This window comes from Umbelopsis ramanniana (assembly GCF_025399195.1).
Source record: "Umbelopsis ramanniana AG unplaced genomic scaffold K450scaffold_79, whole genome shotgun sequence".
NCBI lineage: Eukaryota > Fungi > Mucoromycota > Umbelopsidomycetes > Umbelopsidales > Umbelopsidaceae > Umbelopsis > Umbelopsis ramanniana.
Genome location: NW_026252165.1, coordinates 31829 through 48816, shown reverse-complemented (window position 1 = coordinate 48816; position 16988 = coordinate 31829). Strand labels below are relative to the sequence as shown.

The following is a 16988-nucleotide window of genomic DNA, read 5'->3' as shown; positions in this document are numbered from 1 at the left end:
ATGGACTCAAGTCGGATCTCAAATAGACACATCCTTGATATACCCTTTTGTTACTGTTTAAATCGAAAGTGCAAGTGCGAGCGGGTTTTGGTTATGATCCCATAGCAAATTTTTCACGAAGCGCAAAGCCAGACACACTTAATTTGTAGCCAGTGCAGGAATTGGTTTAGTTCTTCGGATCATTTATGATACGACTGCGGTAAGATCTGCTGCAGCTGTTAAGTTTGATGCACGCAAGTGCCGTAAGCCACGAGCAGCTTCCATCGTACAATCCTAGCCGTTCCCAAGATGGTGTCTACCCTGAAATTTAAACCCCACATGGAAGTGGTGAGCCCGGTTGTTTGGTAAAAGATAAGCCTAGTGATCGATCGTCGACTCTCCGGGCAACAAAGGACGGCGCTAAGCAGTAATGCTAATGTCCATATACCTTGAACAGCCATCTGTTGCATCGATCAAAACCACTCCCCACTGACATGCCTCAAATTGGTATTTATTACTGAGAACTCATCACTGCAGCACGATCTATTATTTGTAGCTGTAGAAACCACGACCAGACTTCTTGCCTAGCCATCCAGCATCCACATACTTTTGCAACAAGACACTGGGTCGATATTTTGTGTCACCGGTGTTTTCATGGATGACTTTCATGATGGCTAAGCATGTATCGAGACCGATAAAATCAGCCAAAGTCAAAGGACCCATGGGCATGTTCATACCCAGCTTCATGGTGGTATCAATATCCTCTGCAGATGCCCAGCTCTGAAACAGCCCAGACGGTTGGTTAAACTGCATTCGGCCAGCTGCCGACAAGGCAAAATTCAAATATGACTTACATTTTCAAGGAGAAGGACGGCTTCATTGATATAGGGCATGAGCAATCGATTGGCAACAAAGCCAGGCACATCTTGCACGACGGTAGTGGTCTTGCCCATGCTGGTGGCGAGTTCCTTAGTGGTCTGCACGATGTTATCAGTCGTAGCCAAACCAGGGATGATTTCGACCAGCTTCATAACCGGGACAGGGTTCATAAAGTGCATACCAATAACCTAATGCGCAATGGTGGTCAGAGTCAGATTAATTGATGTCGACCTAGTGGTAAAAAATTGTTTTGGCCCGTACCTGATGGGCTCGGGATGTAGCGGCAGCGATTTTTGTAATGCTGATACTGCTGGTGTTGGTAGCCAAAATAGCATCTGGCTTACACTCCTTGTCGAGGTCAGCAAACAAGGCGGTCTTGATAGCCAAGTTTTCAGAAGCAGCTTCAATGACAATGTCGACATCACGTAAATCCTTTAGGGTTTGAGTGGTAGACACCAGATCCTTGGTGCCCTGAGCGTGTTCCGAAGTGATTTTAGACTTTCCCACATCCTTTTCCAATAGCTTGTCTATGAAATCGTCAGCTTAATGTGCATTGAACGCTGTATTTTTTTCTCAATTTGCTTCGCACTTACCCATAAACTTGATACCCTTGTCAATTTGTTCTTTGTTCACATCCATGATCACCACAGGAAGTCGGGCGACGTTAGCAGCCACCATGGCAATACCAAGACCCATTTGTCCGGATCCAATCACACCAACGCGCTTTATTCCATGCTGCAAGATAGACTAAAGTTGAGTGAAGCATTCAAGGTTGAAGACAGCTTAGAATGGCTTACATACCGAGATTGGGGCCGAAGTGTGAAACTTGGCAGCCTGGATGGGCGGACGAGAATGGGTTAGTAGTGTCACGGAATTGGCTTCTAGTGAAAGTACATGACCAACCTTGCTGGCATGGCTGCTCAATAGTCGTGAGGTCCTGGAGAACATTGCAAAGAGTTGGAAGTTGACAAGGCAAGCAAATCTGGCGAGAAGGTATATAGAAATTCACGTGGACGTGGGAAAGTGCCGATTTTATGATGCAAATAAGCATTATTTTTTATTTCTCTGCTCAGGCAGGCAGGCTATGAAACGCTCCAAATGCTTCTCTGGGGAAATCAAGTAGAGTCAAAGCTTTAAGAGATATAATGCATAGTGCAGATTATCTGTACTGTTCAATGATCTGTAAAATGGCCCCTGCTGCAAATGGAGTAGTAATAAATAAGCAGTGGTGGTTGCAGCATAGACAACGTATAGAAAATTACTAAGAATGAATGGGATTCATAGTAAAATAGCAGCAAAACACACTTCATTCAGAAGCTCCGGGGCTGGACAAAAAGTCCTTTTGGCTTGTGCACCTTCGTGGCAACGTGGCTGGCTCTCAAGCTTCAAAATTTCGTTACCATGTGACTTCGCCCCTGCCAGCAAACTCTGGCCACCCAAAAAAAGGATGGAGGAGCCGTCTCCCGAATGCTTCGAGCATCCACGACTGTTCTTTCTTCGTGGTCAACAGCAGCATTTGCAGCACCTCTTTCCGCAACAACAGACCAACTTTTGACCGATAAAATGGATAGAAAACTTGTTTTACCCAGATTACTCCGTGACCCTGCCGTCGCCCTCATTGGCGACAAATGCTATACATCGCTGATTGAGAACCTCCAACTCTTCCATGACATTGATTGTTTGAAGTATGCTATCTCCAAGGGTCTTGGATTCGGCATTGTGCTTGGTGGAAGTATCGTCAAGATCCCTCAGATCATCACCATTCTTTCTAGTGGATCGGCTCAGGGTCTTTCCCTCGCATCCTACTATTTGGAAACGTTCAGTTGCGCCATTAGTTTGGCCTACAATTTCCGACAAGGTAACCCGTTCAGCACCTTTGGCGAGACGTTCTTCTTGACTGTTCAGAACGTCATTATCACCTTGATGATCCTCTACTATGCTGGTCAAAAGTCTTTGTTGGCCGCCTCCGCCGTTGGTTTCTTCCTCGTGTTTCAGGCCCTCAGCTCGCAAACACTGGTGCCTAGCAACGTCATGTCCATCCTCTATGCTGCAACTATCCCATTGACATTATCCTCAAAGATTCCACAAATCTATACCAACTTTAAGAATAGCTCCACTGGTCAGCTTTCCATCTTTGCAGTGTTCAATTATTTCTTGGGCTCCACTGCACGCGTCTTCACTACCATGACCGAATTGAACGATCCTCTGATGCTGGCTGGAAACGTGCTTGCTGCTACTTTCAACGGTATTCTCGCTATTCAAGTCATCGTCTACTGGGGCAAGAAATCCGAGCGCGTATCTGCAAAGCCAGGAAAGGCAGATTAATTTGGATGGTTGGCCCATCTTTTGGGAAATGATATCTTATCTGATGCTATGTTGCATCCACTTCATCCCTACTGAGCTTTCATGTTTTTTTCTTGTGCAAAAAGTAATATCAATAAATGCTGTAAACCGAATCATCATAGCACAAAAATAAACCTGTAGATGAGTGAGTAGAGCTTTTTCGAATCTGACATGTGCAAAGAGAAATGAATATGCCCCCCCCAATGTCCGTCAATCAGGTACCGATTACCCAGTCTTGCGTAACACTTTCTCAAACGTGGTGCACATTGGCGATTAGAAATTGACCATAATTGTTCAAATCAGGCCGTTGGGACAGAACTTCACTGTGTTATCAGCCACGCTCAATGCTCGGTGCATGTAGCAGACATCTTCCTCACGTACTACGCAACTTTATTCGACGACTTTATCCACCAATTTTATTTTATTTTGCAATTTGCGTACGTGGATGGATGAGGTTCACTGCGTGATAGAATACCTAACTTTTTCAACAATGATTAAATTCGCAAAGATATGGTCTACAGATCCATTCAATCCCAAGATTCTATTTAGATGAATAAGAAATGATAATTATAACACTAGCTTGAATGAATGATACCGTTTGCGTAATTTGTTTCAGTAGTTTCAATGCCTTGGAAAAAAAAGGCTCTTCGGCTTGGGATGCCGATTTCCAGTCATCTACGCAGATTCGAGCGGAACGCGAAAAAATGGACCACCGATTCCAGCTTTGTCATCGATTTCATGTTTCTCAGACGCTTTGGATCCAAGCAGTCCATTTGTTGGGCATCTAAGGAATGTTTGCGTTTAAAAGGTCAGCCAGTCGTGCGGTGTCTGTGTTGAATAGCAGTCGAGCTTTTGCATCAGCTTCTAGCCCGAAATCCCGTTTACGTCCACTCCCCATTGCCCTTGGAGCCACTCTCGCTGGATCTAGCCTCACCGCCTTTTACTTTATGAACACCGTCGACTATCACCCCGTTGCTCTTACCACCGAGGAAGAGCTTTCCCATCGGGAACTCTACTTGAAGGAATTGGAAGAATTGGCTGTAGTCAAGGAATTCCGCGCTCGTAACGATGCCGTTGTCTTTGAAGCCTACGGACACCTGAAGGGCCCTTCCAAATTGCACAACTTGACAGCTTCTGTAAGTTCACGGTGTCTAACCGGTTTTGTACCGCTGAAAAAAAAAAAAATCATTCTCATTCCTTTACTTTACTTTTATAGACGCTGCGCGGTAAGGATAAGGTTGTCGTCCCTCCTCTTGTCTTCTATACCAACGATCGCAAGGAAGTCACCATCATCGTTCACTTGGGTCGATCCTTGTGCGGCCACGATAAGATTGTTCACGGTGGTATGCTTGCCACTTTGCTCGATGAGGCTCTTGCCTGTGTCGCTATCCCCGCCTTGCCCTTCAATATGGGGTTCACCGCTAACCTTAACATTGATTACCGACTTCCCGTCAAGGCTGATCAGTGGGTTGTTTTGCGCGGTAAGCTCAACAACTTGGAAGGACGAAAGGCTTGGGTTGAAGCTTGGATCGAAAGTGTGGATGGACAACAAAAGTTCACCGAAGCCAAATCATTGTACATTGCTCCCAAGGCCCCTTTCTAGATTAATTTATTGTTACAGTTTATACATATAAATAATTAAAGTATTCCAACTCATTCTATTCAATTAGCACATGTGTCTTCACTGCCGTTATGAGTAGAGGACTAGTCGATATGTGCAGGTATATAGTATGTCATCATGGTGGGTTCAGTACGATAATTGCTGGCATGATCCAGAAACGATTCAAAGTGAATAGCAACATGCAATGTGATATGGCGTTCGTCATGGATAGCTGGGAAATGGTTATAAGTAAATGTGGCCCACTCCTGAATTCCTCCCCTGTATACTTTACTTACCGCAAACCACATTTCCAGGGCTTAGGTGGTAGCAATTCAAAAAGTTGACTAGATCTTCTATTGGTATTCGAGCGGATGCAAACATGTCGCGGGATCGATCCGGATACGCCTGCAGAATACCAGGGCCATCCGCTGGAAAAAAGAAATGAACATGTTACTGGATATGTCCACTCATGACGCTCTATCCACGTACCTAAACTTACCGATACTTGGATTCTCTAATTGATTGTACTGTTTCTCCATAGTCACAAGCTCTGTGTCTACCCGCCACCGGAATTCACCAGCCATGTTGGCCGACAATGTTATATAGCGCGTTTGTGATTTGAGGAGGTTAATATCGCCTCGAAGGGATAAGAGATTTGGAAGAAGGATAGCAGCCTATAAAGGGTGATGAGTAATAGCCCTGGGCAATTGTTCGGATACAAGACAATCACCTCTGGCACACGGTTATCGAGGGGTTCGCGAATGGTGGCTCGCGCATTGGTTGGTATTCTTCTGACGGGGATTTCAAAAGTCAACGCTATATCGCGTGCTTGCTGGTTCTACACACCGCAATTTACAGTGAGTTTTCTAAGTCACATAGCAAACGACAAAATGTCAATCATGAATACGCCAGCTTACATCGTTCCCCATGACAAACTCCAGGTACGCTTGGTGTCGAGAATCCCCACTGGCGCTTGGCTTTTTGATCAGCTGTAAACTGACGTTGTGAAATTCTTGAGCTGCTCTCATGGCCTGCGCTAAGTCCTCCAGCCTTAAATCAAGTGGTATTTCGGAGCCTTGTAAAGCGCTGGAGATGCGAAAGCTTGAAAACAAGGTTCCCTGAGGTATGGTCCTAGTGGTGTGAACAGAATGAGCATACGAGATCGCACCTGTCAGCACGCGCGGTATGCAACTTACACCCAAACCTGCATTCCACCAGCTTGTGCTTCCCACTTGACGATCTGCAAAGAATTCGGGCTGAATATCAGCGTCAAGGAGCTGCCCATTCGTTCGAGCGCCTGTGCCAGCTCTGACAGCTTGTCGTCAGAATGGATCGGAAAGTGGGTTTGAATAAAAGGCACCTGACAGGACCACTCACTGTAAAGTCCAAGGGTATTGATGACTTGACATTTCATTCTCATACGCGTGTTTTCTGATTGTCGCGGGCGCGCATGATCAGAGGAATGAGCATTGAACATGGTCGAGACTGAGCGAGCACGGTGTCAAAGGTTTCTCTTTTTTTTTTTTAATTTGGCCAGACAGGATATGCCATCGTTGTGACCGCGACGCGACCAAAATTCCCGCAATTTACACTGATATTCTTCCAGGAAGACAAAGGTACAATCTATTGAGAGGGTGTATTACCTAGTTCACATAGGTAGAAATAAAGATGAGGAGAAAAAAAAAAGTACACTTCTTTGTCTCCACCCCTGATATGTTGAGATGAATGGAGTGGGGAGGAGAGCAGCATGTGGTTTAAAAAAGAGTTTTACATTTACACGAGATAGGCATGGTCAGTAAAACATATCGCCCAGCCTAACAACAAAGAAAAGCAACGTGGAAAAAAAAAATAAAAAATATAAGAAAGCAAAAATAACAAATGGACGGTATGGCGTCTTGAAAGTGTATGTGTTTAGAATGGTGATGATGATGCCAAACGATGGTATGGATCGCCTAGACCCCCACTTTATGCCAATCCCTTGATAGCAGCACGGAAAGCTCTGTTCTTGCGGCATTCGTTGCGTAGGTTATCCGCTCGAGGGCTGTCCCATTCTCCGGCTGTGATGAACATACGCGCATATCTTAGGCACACTTCTTCTCTGAAGCTGTCATACAATTTGCGGTTATAGTTACGCTATGAGAAACAGGTTAATTTAGTACAGCACACTTCAGTGGGCCAAATATGTTTCCAACGTTCAACTCACCTCCTTGGCTCTTTCGCTCTCGGGATAGTAATGGGTTTGGTGAATCAAAAAGTCGTGGGGTAGGACTTCATATTCGATTCCACTGAGGTATATTTCATATAAGCAAGCGGCCTTGTTGGCTCCATATCCGATGAATCGTTCATCACACCAAGGAGATCCTTCCTTCTTGTAGATGACATAGGGTTCGTACGAGAAATTATAGTCGGTGACCAAATAGACCGAGTCTGATTCATACCACTTTGTATAGTTTGTTGAACCGTGGCCTTTCTTCCATCCTCGATGGAACATATCGATCTTGCCTTCTTCAACAATTTCAAGCAAATCATGCTTGGAAGTGGGGAAAGTCTTCCAGTCCAAGCCATCGGGCTGTTCCACGAATTCAAACGCAGGAATAACCAATGCAGTGTTACCAGACCGAAGCTTCTCCATAATGGCGGGGTTTTCACGGATAGATTGTCGGAAGTCGGTACAAATATGAAAATCAACATCTAAATACACAAAGTCCCGGGTTAGTCATGAGCGTCGCTATGGGAGACGATGGTGAGCGCATACCTAACATAACAATGTAGTCGGTTCTAGCAAAGAATTTTGCCACGTTTCTCCACATGTTGAACTGTCTGTCAAACTTGTCCACAATCAAATGCAAATCCACGTATTCCTTCATCAGAGAGTTCGTTCGGTATAATTCATGAAGCTCTGCCAAAATTTCTTCATGCGATTCATCGTCCTGAATATGAATGGCTACTGATATAGGACCTGCGGCATGAAAGTTAGAACCAATCCTCCCTTTTGACAACTCAGCCTACACGTGGGGTTAGATGTCTTACCTTGATAGTGCGTAACAAGTCTGGAAAGAACAGGAAAGCGATCTCGTGTGACCAGAGTTGCGATAGTGATATCTTCGGAATCCAACGGAGTCTTTGCCTTGAAATAATAGGGTATCACTTTAGAAGGTCCCATAGCGTCTGAGAAGACCTTGGACAGCATGAAGTTCTCGGACATATTTTGATCGACGCCTGAGATATATGAGGAACAATTTAATTTTAAGCTTTCATTTTGCATTATTGCCACCCACCCCCAAGCTTTACTAACCTTGTTCATTGACCCAAACAATTTGCTTTTCCAGCCGTGTGTCCTTCTTCGCTTCTATGGGATGTTCGGAAATGGGAGTGGCATCTCTTTGCAGAGATGCAACGTGCACAGTATTGTCATTGGAGGAGGGTGAGTAGGTCGTGTACAGATGGCGCGCGGTGTATATAAGAGATGTAGTGACATAGATGATAAAGATGTACTTGACAGCCTTTGAAAGGGATTGGGAGATCTCTGCTCTCATCTTGGATAAGATTGCTGAAAATAGTGAGGAGAGAAATAGTATGAGCCCGCGTTCACAGTGAAAGCTAGGGTGGACAGGGTTTTTTTTGGGTAAGGAGAGTACGGCTTGCTTGATACGACACCAAGCTGAGAAGGGGTTTCTGTAAGGAAAGGAGAGCCTTCACGTCAACAGCGAGAAATGGTAATAAGAAAGAAAAATAAATTTGCTACAGAGTCATTTGGGCAATATTTTTTTTTTATATATATTAGCTGGTTTTCTCTACAGGTGGTACAAAAAGAAGTGTGCCATGAAATAAAGGTAATCGCCCACTATATTTTTTCAAACAAAGCTATATTGTTCAGTGCGCACTTCAGCCTGGTTCAGAGACTTTGACATAGCATCTATTCAGACGGTGATGAGAAGGCCAAGACCAAGGAATACATCATCCCAACATACACATTCGGGAACTTGAAATCCTTTACCCGTAGCCACTTATCCACTCCTGTTATGCAAAATAGCTGAGAGATGCTCAAAAATTTTCTGGGCTGGCGATTTTGCGCGACCTCAAAAACTATGTCTTGGCAGGTGGAAGTACAAGCGTCGCACAGTCGATGGCCAGGAATATCACAAATCTGTTGCTTGAATGATAGCAGAAGAACGTCACTGATCCAGTCATGCTCCAACTATATGACATTCAGATCAACTCGACACGTACTTGATGTGACTCTGGCCATTCGTTATACTTGTATCGTGTAATAAAAACGCACTGATGTTTTAGCCAGGTTTATGGTCACCGACTGCTTTGCTTGAATCTAATCCATGACTGTGCTGTCAATGATCTGTAGCGAGGAATGGATGAAATGTCAGCTACATGACGGCCGACCACAGGAACCTTGTAGGCATAACCAACGTGTCAAGATCTGATGGCGTCAACTCTCCATAAATGGATGTCAATATTCACACTGTTTTGCATTGAACGGTGCTTGCCGATCAAACAAACGCGGCTCAGCGAGTATTTTTAAATATACGCAAAAAGGACACAATAGACTGCCGACATTAATGGCGTCGTCTGCAATGGAATTAACGGCTCGGAGCTAATGAGCGGAGCTGATGGTATCACCCAATTATCAGAAAAAACGAGAGTTGTTGATGCTGCATCTTTGTTTATATATAAGATCGCTATCAAAAGATGGGGAAAAGAAGCGAGTTGCTTACGGTTCATCGAGCAGAGTCATGCCATTCATCGGCCAAAGACATCAAGATAAAAAAAAAAGGTAATAATAGAAAAAAGGGGAATTCAAACTCTGCCAAACACCGACGGCTAAAAAAAAAATAATCGAAAAAGGGTGTACTGAATGAAAAGAAAATAGCAGCATTTTGTCGCCCTCAAAACAATGACAACGGTGCGTTAAGCGAGTTGCTCATAGTGGCCATACACCAAATCATATCCCTCAAAAGTGTAGAGAATTCGGTCGGTTCTCTTGTAGCCATCGACGTTAGCCAAGGAGTGAACCATCTTGCTGTGACTATGATGGTAATGACCATCATCCTTATGGCCGTTTTCCATGGTCATACCGTCGAATCTATCATCTTCATCATGAATACGAAGTCCGTCACGGTGGATCAATGGACTGGGCTTGTTGTTTCTGGGGTGAGAAGAAAACAAGGTGACAGTGAAGTTGCCTGGTTGGAAGACACTGAGGACTTGACGAATGAGAGATTGAAGAGGGGCTCGAGATTGGCTCTTGGTAATAGCAGACTTGACCAGAGATGATCCGTTGCTGGCAGCCTTTGCTGGGTGAGAAACCTCACAGGGGATATTGGTCTCGAAGGACGCATAAGAGCATTGGGGTTCAGGGGTGACGTGGATGGTGAAATAGGCGCCTTCCCACAACCCATTGGCCGAATAGCCACAGGGTTCAAATAAAAAGGAGTCCAACTTGGCGGTAGGGTAAATGTTGCCTATGCCTGTGGTGTCATCCACCCGCTTTCCGCCCGCGATACCAGTTGGTTCATCGTTCATTTGATAAAACAACTTCATAGCTTCAGGGTTAAGGTCAGTCATGAGGATTTCCACCGTTTGATCCTGCTGTGGATATCCGGAATTGCCAAAGGGAGAGGGATCACTTTCCGTATCCGAGGTAGCCGGGGTCGATGTTCCACTTTCATATCTTTGGTGATTGGGAGTGACAGTTCCAGATTCAACGGTATCATCATCGTCGTTGTTGTTGCTATCATGAGCAAGAACATCATCGGCGGGTGATGTGAGGTACAAATACCAATGGTTCTTTGCATTGGTTCCGATTCTGTAGGCAGATCCATTCTCTAATAGGTGAAAATTGTATTAATATGGATGAAACCTACATCATGGACCCCCCCCCATCTTAAGGTCTTTGATCCAAGACCGGGCCAAGTAACACCCTACAAAGCCTGCCTATTCACACCACGCATTCTCTTCACTTACCAAAGTGAGTGTCTAGATAGCTGACTTCATCATGCCATGAACGGTGAGGGCCGCATTGACGATCAGGGAACATGAAAGATTTGCGAGAGTAGAACACACGCCAAACCTTTTCGAAACCGCAAAGATCTTTGGCCAATTCCAAAATGCGAGGCAGAGCCATCAGCAAGGTGGTTGTGCCGCAAGTCTTGAGGATCAACTTGTGGGGATAAACAAACATGGACGATTCACTGGTGTAGCACAAAATGATATTTTTTTAGTACACATTGTTTCAACCCGCGCAGTGACCCATTAAAAAAAACAAATCTTTCTTACCTGAGCAAGTACGCATCGACATGTTCATTCTTGATGACGTTGAGCACAGTGCACTTCACAATGGCGAGCATATCATCCCAGACATTCTTGGAAATCGTACGCAATCCCATCTCATAGGCATTGTATTTACCGTGTTCACGGCGAATAGGCTCAGGACTGAACCTGCTCGAGTCACCATCCTCACTAAGGTCACTGCTGGATTTGGTGGGGGAGTGCGGAGCTGAATCATCGGAAAGTTCATACTCGGATTCATCATAGTGACCGAGTTTTTGGTGACGAGCCAAATGATAAGGAGAAGGAGAAAACCAGATCTCCAATAGTTTCTCAGGGCCTTCAAAGCAGCCGGCCTGAGCTGAGTAGTTGTCGCCTTGGATAGGTGGAACAGACGGAGGGACAATGTTATCGAACATGTGTTAGAGTGTTGGTGAACAGTGGCTTAGAGCTAAAAAAAATTTAGGTGGAACTTTTTTTGTTGTGGAGTCGGTGGAGGTCGACTGTGGTTGTAGAGAGGGGGGATGGTAAATAGATGCGCAGCGATATCACGTAGATAGTTCGGGTGCTGCCTGAGATCGGATGGGTTTGCGTATATAGTTTTTCTTGGTTTCTTTTTTTTTTTCTATGACGTTTTTCTTTTTTCGTGGTTAGAGCGAGGTCCGCTAATACTTAAGTTGCTTGGGAGTAGAGATGCTATCGCCAAAAGTTGGAGAAGTGGAGCCGGAATGGAAGACTAATCAAAAATCGAACTAGGTTGTTCTTTTGAGAGCCTGATCGCATAGCAGGGTTATAAAGGTCTTGTTCTTAGGTTGATTCTTGTTGTTTAGGAATTCTAGAACAACAAGGCAAGAAGCGGTTTCTCGAGATGGGATGTTAAAAGTGCAAGATTGGATTGGCAAAAGCCATTCGCAGTTGAAGTGCTAGAGGGGATGCTTAAGCCTGTAGGCAAGGCAAAAACGAAGAGGATGAAAGAAGTGGTGGAAGGATTCACACAAAAAAAATTTATCGCTGGGTTTTCACTTTCCCATTTTTTTTTTAGATTTCCGCTTATGTCCGATTGGGCAAATATTCTCAGCTTTCCCAAAAGGTACAGCAATAGAAGAAAAATCTAGTGGTTATTTTATTCGCTTTCTTTAACGATGTTATGATGAACTGGAGGTACCCGAGACACATCCTTTTCGCTAAGAACCTTCTTCTCCAACGGCTCAAACGCCCGGTCGACAATATGTTCCACAACCTCGTCATACATATAAGGGAGAAGCGGCAAAATCGCCAGACCGGTGGCAGTTGGTCCCCATCTGCATATGGCAATTGTATCACATGTGGTCAGTCTTCTCGAATATCGTGTTCTAGCCCGCACGTATAACACTTACGTCTTAATCTTGGTATTTTTCATATTGTTGAATACATGCTTGGCGCTGTATTTGACTGCGGTGTGGATGGTAGCCATGGGCAATAGCATGGAAGCAAAGGTCTGGAAGATACCGCGTTTGAAAGCAGCCACACCGACGACAGCATTGTCCTACGAAGGAGCAGGGAAGAATGAGCATGGCCGTCCTTTGGAATCACCACACACTTCTGTTTTATAATTTACTTACATTGCCAGCCTTGTGAGTCTTGTATCCTTCATAAGCAACATCCAATCCGACATAGGCCCAGCTGATACCATAGGCAGCACGAACCATCAAGGGATGCACAATGGGTCTGAATGCCTCACCAACATCACTGCTGTAAGCCAAGTAACGAGTTGAAGCTCGAATGGCGGTTCGCAAACGAGCACCGTAAGCCAACCAGCGAGCATTGGTGTCAACTGAATCAACTTGTCCGTCTACAATTTCTTCGGTATACGATTTCTGACGTTGAATAGGTGCAGGATTTGGCCCGGGAGCCACAACTTTCTCTTGCTTGCTGTTATCGACGGATCCTGCCATGGTAATGAAGAGAGGGAGAAATTAAAACAAAATGCTACAATTCGACTGCCCAGTCTCGGTGATATCAGGAATCGAGCAAGGTACAGAAAGCAGTCACCAGTTTGAGTCAAATCGAAGGCAGACGGTACTTTGAGACCCGAGAGGAAAAATGCTGAATGTCACCTGACCGGGCTTTGGAGAACAATCATTGGCACGGAACCCAATCCAAATTTCTCTATCGCAAAAAAATCTAACACGGCTGCGTACACAAAATGCGATCATTGGTCAAGAACTGTAACAGGTCAAACATCATTTAATACATGGAGATTTGCAAGAGTCCGAAAATTGACCAAAAAGCTATGGAAGCGAAAGAAAGATTTGTATCAAAGTGTATGGGAAACGAGAAATAGAAATGGGGGAAATGGAAGCTCGGTATCAAGGTGCGGATCACCGAGACCAACGACATCGAAGCAAAAGCCCCAGAGTCATTTTAATTTAACAATGATAATTAAAAAATATCACAAAAGTGTGCGCATTTCTAAATTAGTCCGTGTGGACGATAGTCTTCTAACATGCAAAAACAGATAACTCCTACGCGACGGAAGCATCCAAGGGCTTGCTCGCTTGACAGCATAGCTCATACTTGTGATTACTTGATAATGCCTTTTGTCTTAGTCTGTGGTCACTACTTCAAAAGGCATCCTCGTCTCAAAGTGAATTCAATGGGTTCTTTGTCCATAGCTGCGCTGTATGAGAGAGGCTGTAACATTACCTTCATCACTTGATAGAGTTTACATGTCGAAGCATGGTCGTTCGCAAATGTACCTGTGTGATACGGCAAAGGGAGCACAAGGAAACAGCACGTACTATGAAGTACAACATCGTTCGCATACTCAAATTCACTTTAACAGAGTGAACAAGGCTACTTTCATCGAATCCCACTAAATAATAATAAAGTCTACTGTTCTGTTACGGTCGTCTCTTAGCATTAACATACACAGATTATACATCAAGTCAAATATAGGAATAAAGATATGAGTTTTTTTATTATCTTTTGTCACGTCAGTAAAATTTGTATAGACACATGTAACAGCGCCAGCACGTTGGTGGTGCCGGAGTGGATAATTATGCCATTACAAAATTATTTTTTTCAATTATACAACAGTGAATCGCCAATGAGCCAAAATTAGGCTTGGCACAACGATAACTCGTGCGTCAAGCTTTGATATAGAATATGCCATCATTGTAGCTGATCCTCAATGGTTTCAAATGCAGCTCATGCGTTAGGCATGAGATGAAGTGGTCGTTTTGAGACTCGATTGTGTGATGGAGGAGGAGGTATTACAGAGTTTCGAACCAAAGATGATTGCCGGTTTAGCATATATAAAGTGCTGGGTCGTTGAACTTCGGGATACGGCTCTGCCATGGTAGGAACGGGTGGTGCTTTTTCAGGGGCAACAGCAGATTGTGGACTGATGGCTATACAGCTAGTGAACCAGGATAACATTTTGGAAGAAGTGTGAAAGAATCAAAAAGGCACTTTAAGGACAATGGCAGCGACTCTCCTTTTTATTGTGCTCAAAACCGTACGAGTTAAAAACAAAAATAGAAACACAAAGCCAAGACCCGATCCTCCGAAAACCCCAGCCCAACTGTTTTCAGTTGCTTTGGATGACAAAATTAAAACATCGCAAGGTGTTTAGTGCTGTTCGCAGCAAATCGCAGCTCGTTATCCTTAAAAGATCGAATCTACACGAAAGTAGAAGGTGATGTACATCATCCTTAATGCGATACCCTTTATCTTTTTTGGAAATGAAAACTTGTATCTTTATGAAGATAGTCGTCACCGGCCTATTATTGTATTTGGTATCGGTAGAATCTATTTACTTCAAAAGAACTTTGAACGATGTTTTCCTGATTTAAATAGCAAGCAAAGAACATCAGTGGAAACACGAGATGCTGACATATAATACTTTTATGTTGTTGGGTTTAGTTTCAAGGATTAATCATAGCTACTTGGGATCACCATGTATATGACGTAGTATAACACCGTCTACGGAGGATGCGCGTATGGAAATGCAAAATACAGTCTTTCTCAAAATAATTGGCGCACATCCTCTGATTTGTATACGCAAACTTTAGCAATATTTTTTCAAGGTATCCTTATATGCGAATTCAGGTTTTTATAGAAAATTGAATATACGGACTATGAGCCCTTACATAGTGGGCATATAACATGGAAAACAGTCATATCGCATTTATTGCAGGCGAAAACATGATCTTGTGTGAAGCTGATAACTCTACCTCTACAGAGTCCACCATGCAAAATGAGGAGACTATGATGGAAAAACCAAGTCAACCGATGGATATCGAGGAGGAAGGCGGAAATGACGATGACGTTCCGGTACCGTTGAGAACTCTGATGGATAATGATATGGTGGGACCGGACCACACGCTATCCACAGAATCGGCTTCACCCATAGCAATCGACGAAACTCGACAGAAAGGCACCAATCACGAAAGATAAGAGGGCCATATAGACGACACACTGGACATCAGGTTGAACAATTATTTGATTACGTGATTGAGCAGGGTAAGACTGCCAAGGAGGCTGCGCTCTTGACTGGAATTAACGTTAGGACAGCGCAACACTACATCAGACATACAATGACGAACGACGATTACCGATAAGCGGTAGAAAGCCAGGAGCTGGTCGTAAGCCTAAGTTGACAGACGACCATTCGCAATTTCTGATATGTTATGCCCCGACAGCTATATTGTTGGATATTAGAAGAGTACTCTGTGCGGCGTTTCCAGAAGTATCTATATCAACATCCGCGTTGCATAGACACTTGGTTGAAAAATGTAAGTTGACTCTGGAAAAAATAGCATCTCAACGTATCAATCAGTTAGTGCTTGTTACAGATCTGGACCGATATCAATCATACGCCAACGCTCACTCAAGAAGTCATTACCGATCAGTAGTGGGACGAAGCCATCTCAATACCTATTCAGGCAGTCCCCACTACGTCTGAGGCTTATGGCACAGATATTGAAACTCGTGGACAAGAAGAAGAAGAAGAAGAAGAAGAAGAAAATACATGCTTGGATTGACAATCCGATGAAAGTGACGCTGATGAAGACGAGGAAGACCATGTCCTCACTGAAGCGGAGCAGCGGGTGGCAACAGCTGGAGAGAGGTTAGCAGGCAGCATATAGAAAATAATGCATCGTCGGGTATCATCACGTCACATAGACGATCGTTGGGTTTTCTCCTTCTTGTCACTTCTACACGAGGCAGGAGAAAACATCGACTGAATAGCCGACTACTGAAGGAAAAAAGGTCTATTGCTGCCATCATAAATTACATGAATTGAGCGAGCACTATTGGATTGCCGGCGTTTCCAGTTATTTCCCGAATACAAGATGGTAACCAAATACTTTAAGCTGCATGAAGTCATTTTCAAGCACCTTTGTCGACCGCGAGTTGCTACAGTGTTCGGAGTAGATACCAAAGGCAACATACCCTCAGAACAACAAGGTATATGGGAAGAAGTATTCCACTTTGACAAGATTGGCATCAGGTATGCAGTATACTATTTTATTATAATATATATTGGTGCAAAGTCTTACGAAATATTCTTTCTGTAGCAACATGACAGAACATGTTAGTATTTCCACTGATGGCTATGGCTGTTGTGTGACCATTGGCGGGGGCCGTAGCCCACCAGCTGAACCTGACGAGGATGATGAGAGCAGTGCTGGAGAAGGAACATCAAGTGCCGTTCCTCGAAAACGCAAAAGGAAGCAAAGGAAGAAGCGGCGTAAGAATGAAAAGAAGGAAATTTTCCGCTGGAAATGGTAACGCCAGAAAGTCTTTCTGTTATCCTGGCTGCTACCAGCCTCATCGGTGTGGATCCAGGTTTAATGCGTACACTTCATACTTTAGACTATTGGAAGAACGCCAGACTGATCCTTCTTGTAGGTAACGT

At 44.2% G+C, this 16988-nt stretch overlaps 10 protein-coding genes across 10 annotated transcripts; 3 read left to right on the top strand and 7 right to left on the bottom strand.

Moving 5' to 3' along the window:
- Window position 1: 1 nt before the first annotated feature.
- On the bottom strand, window positions 2-768 carry K450DRAFT_260142 (uncharacterized protein). Its single transcript, XM_051592112.1, has one exon. It carries the CDS (start codon window positions 447-449, stop codon window positions 219-221), a length of 231 nt encoding a protein of 76 aa, XP_051440779.1. The 5' UTR covers window positions 450-768; the 3' UTR covers window positions 2-218.
- On the bottom strand, window positions 526-1806 carry K450DRAFT_275339 (uncharacterized protein; the record flags this gene model as incomplete). Its single annotated transcript, XM_051593163.1, has 6 exons — window positions 526-759; window positions 834-1046; window positions 1120-1385; window positions 1452-1593; window positions 1660-1692; window positions 1762-1806. The coding sequence occupies 6 exons, from the start codon at window positions 1804-1806 to the stop codon at window positions 526-528; spliced, it is 933 nt and encodes a 310-aa protein (XP_051440778.1).
- A 491-nt stretch (window positions 1807-2297) lies between these two features.
- On the top strand, window positions 2298-3351 carry K450DRAFT_260133 (uncharacterized protein). Its single transcript, XM_051592111.1, has one exon. The coding sequence runs from the start codon at window positions 2326-2328 to the stop codon at window positions 3181-3183; it is 858 nt and encodes a 285-aa protein (XP_051440777.1). The 5' UTR covers window positions 2298-2325; the 3' UTR covers window positions 3184-3351.
- A 1066-nt stretch (window positions 3352-4417) lies between these two features.
- Window positions 4418-4804, top strand: K450DRAFT_180318 (uncharacterized protein; the record flags this gene model as incomplete). The annotated part of the gene is made up of 1 exon (XM_051584337.1): window positions 4418-4804. A coding segment is annotated over one exon (387 nt), but the record flags the coding sequence as incomplete, so codon positions are not given.
- A 66-nt stretch (window positions 4805-4870) lies between these two features.
- K450DRAFT_260128 (uncharacterized protein) lies at window positions 4871-6302 on the bottom strand. Its single transcript, XM_051592110.1, has 7 exons — window positions 6179-6302; window positions 5998-6109; window positions 5719-5932; window positions 5532-5639; window positions 5301-5475; window positions 5098-5229; window positions 4871-5033 (listed from the first exon to the last, which is right to left on the bottom strand). The coding sequence occupies exons 1-7, from the start codon at window positions 6276-6278 to the stop codon at window positions 4906-4908; spliced, it is 969 nt and encodes a 322-aa protein (XP_051440775.1). The 5' UTR covers window positions 6279-6302; the 3' UTR covers window positions 4871-4905.
- A 337-nt stretch (window positions 6303-6639) lies between these two features.
- Window positions 6640-8589, bottom strand: K450DRAFT_260126 (uncharacterized protein). Its single transcript, XM_051592109.1, has 5 exons — window positions 8097-8589; window positions 7832-8020; window positions 7557-7760; window positions 7005-7492; window positions 6640-6934 (listed from the first exon to the last, which is right to left on the bottom strand). The coding sequence occupies exons 1-5, from the start codon at window positions 8335-8337 to the stop codon at window positions 6767-6769; spliced, it is 1290 nt and encodes a 429-aa protein (XP_051440774.1). The 5' UTR covers window positions 8338-8589; the 3' UTR covers window positions 6640-6766.
- A 780-nt stretch (window positions 8590-9369) lies between these two features.
- On the bottom strand, window positions 9370-11758 carry K450DRAFT_260120 (uncharacterized protein). The gene is made up of 4 exons (XM_051592108.1): window positions 11093-11758; window positions 10781-11007; window positions 9532-10641; window positions 9370-9474 (listed from the first exon to the last, which is right to left on the bottom strand). The coding sequence occupies exons 1-3, from the start codon at window positions 11500-11502 to the stop codon at window positions 9725-9727; spliced, it is 1554 nt and encodes a 517-aa protein (XP_051440773.1). The 5' UTR covers window positions 11503-11758; the 3' UTR covers window positions 9370-9474; window positions 9532-9724.
- Window positions 11759-12079: 321 nt separating this feature from the next.
- K450DRAFT_260112 (uncharacterized protein) lies at window positions 12080-13265 on the bottom strand. The gene is made up of 3 exons (XM_051592107.1): window positions 12685-13265; window positions 12460-12608; window positions 12080-12384 (listed from the first exon to the last, which is right to left on the bottom strand). Exons 1-3 carry the CDS (start codon window positions 13015-13017, stop codon window positions 12207-12209), a joined length of 660 nt encoding a protein of 219 aa, XP_051440772.1. The 5' UTR covers window positions 13018-13265; the 3' UTR covers window positions 12080-12206.
- Window positions 13266-14015: 750 nt separating this feature from the next.
- Window positions 14016-14547, bottom strand: K450DRAFT_260110 (uncharacterized protein). The gene has a single exon (XM_051592106.1). It carries the CDS (start codon window positions 14501-14503, stop codon window positions 14273-14275), a length of 231 nt encoding a protein of 76 aa, XP_051440771.1. The 5' UTR covers window positions 14504-14547; the 3' UTR covers window positions 14016-14272.
- A 724-nt stretch (window positions 14548-15271) lies between these two features.
- On the top strand, window positions 15272-15740 carry K450DRAFT_260106 (uncharacterized protein; the record flags this gene model as incomplete). Its single annotated transcript, XM_051592105.1, has 1 exon — window positions 15272-15740. One exon carries the CDS (start codon window positions 15272-15274, stop codon window positions 15521-15523), a length of 252 nt encoding a protein of 83 aa, XP_051440770.1. The 3' UTR covers window positions 15524-15740.
- Between the last annotated feature and the right edge of the window lie 1248 nt (window positions 15741-16988).

Excerpts from the sequence above, each read along its gene's own strand:
- K450DRAFT_260126 (XM_051592109.1), bottom strand. The coding sequence starts at position 8,337 with ATGAGAGCAGAGATCTCCCAATCCCTTTCAAAGGCTGTCAAGTACATC. Across the intron at positions 8,021-8,096 it reads TGTTTGGGTCAATGAACAAG|GCGTCGATCAAAATATGTCC; the intron begins GTTAGTAAAGCT and ends CATATATCTCAG. Across the intron at positions 7,493-7,556 it reads CGACTACATTGTTATGTTAG|ATGTTGATTTTCATATTTGT; the intron begins GTATGCGCTCAC and ends TTGTGTATTTAG.
- K450DRAFT_260133 (XM_051592111.1), top strand. The coding sequence starts at position 2,326 with ATGCTTCGAGCATCCACGACTGTTCTTTCTTCGTGGTCAACAGCAGCA.
- K450DRAFT_260120 (XM_051592108.1), bottom strand. The coding sequence starts at position 11,502 with ATGTTCGATAACATTGTCCCTCCGTCTGTTCCACCTATCCAAGGCGAC. Across the intron at positions 11,008-11,092 it reads GTCGATGCGTACTTGCTCAG|TGAATCGTCCATGTTTGTTT; the intron begins GTAAGAAAGATT and ends GTGCTACACCAG. Across the intron at positions 10,642-10,780 it reads CTATCTAGACACTCACTTTG|AGAATGGATCTGCCTACAGA; the intron begins GTAAGTGAAGAG and ends TTCACCTATTAG.
- K450DRAFT_260110 (XM_051592106.1), bottom strand. The coding sequence starts at position 14,503 with ATGTTATCCTGGTTCACTAGCTGTATAGCCATCAGTCCACAATCTGCT.
- K450DRAFT_260142 (XM_051592112.1), bottom strand. The coding sequence starts at position 449 with ATGCAACAGATGGCTGTTCAAGGTATATGGACATTAGCATTACTGCTT.
- K450DRAFT_260128 (XM_051592110.1), bottom strand. The coding sequence starts at position 6,278 with ATGTTCAATGCTCATTCCTCTGATCATGCGCGCCCGCGACAATCAGAA. Across the intron at positions 5,933-5,997 it reads GGTGGAATGCAGGTTTGGGT|GACCATACCTCAGGGAACCT; the intron begins GTAAGTTGCATA and ends TCACACCACTAG. Across the intron at positions 5,476-5,531 it reads TCGATAACCGTGTGCCAGAG|GCTGCTATCCTTCTTCCAAA; the intron begins GTGATTGTCTTG and ends CACCCTTTATAG.
- K450DRAFT_260112 (XM_051592107.1), bottom strand. The coding sequence starts at position 13,017 with ATGGCAGGATCCGTCGATAACAGCAAGCAAGAGAAAGTTGTGGCTCCC. Across the intron at positions 12,609-12,684 it reads AGACTCACAAGGCTGGCAAT|GACAATGCTGTCGTCGGTGT; the intron begins GTAAGTAAATTA and ends GCTCCTTCGTAG. Across the intron at positions 12,385-12,459 it reads AAAAATACCAAGATTAAGAC|ATGGGGACCAACTGCCACCG; the intron begins GTAAGTGTTATA and ends TGCCATATGCAG.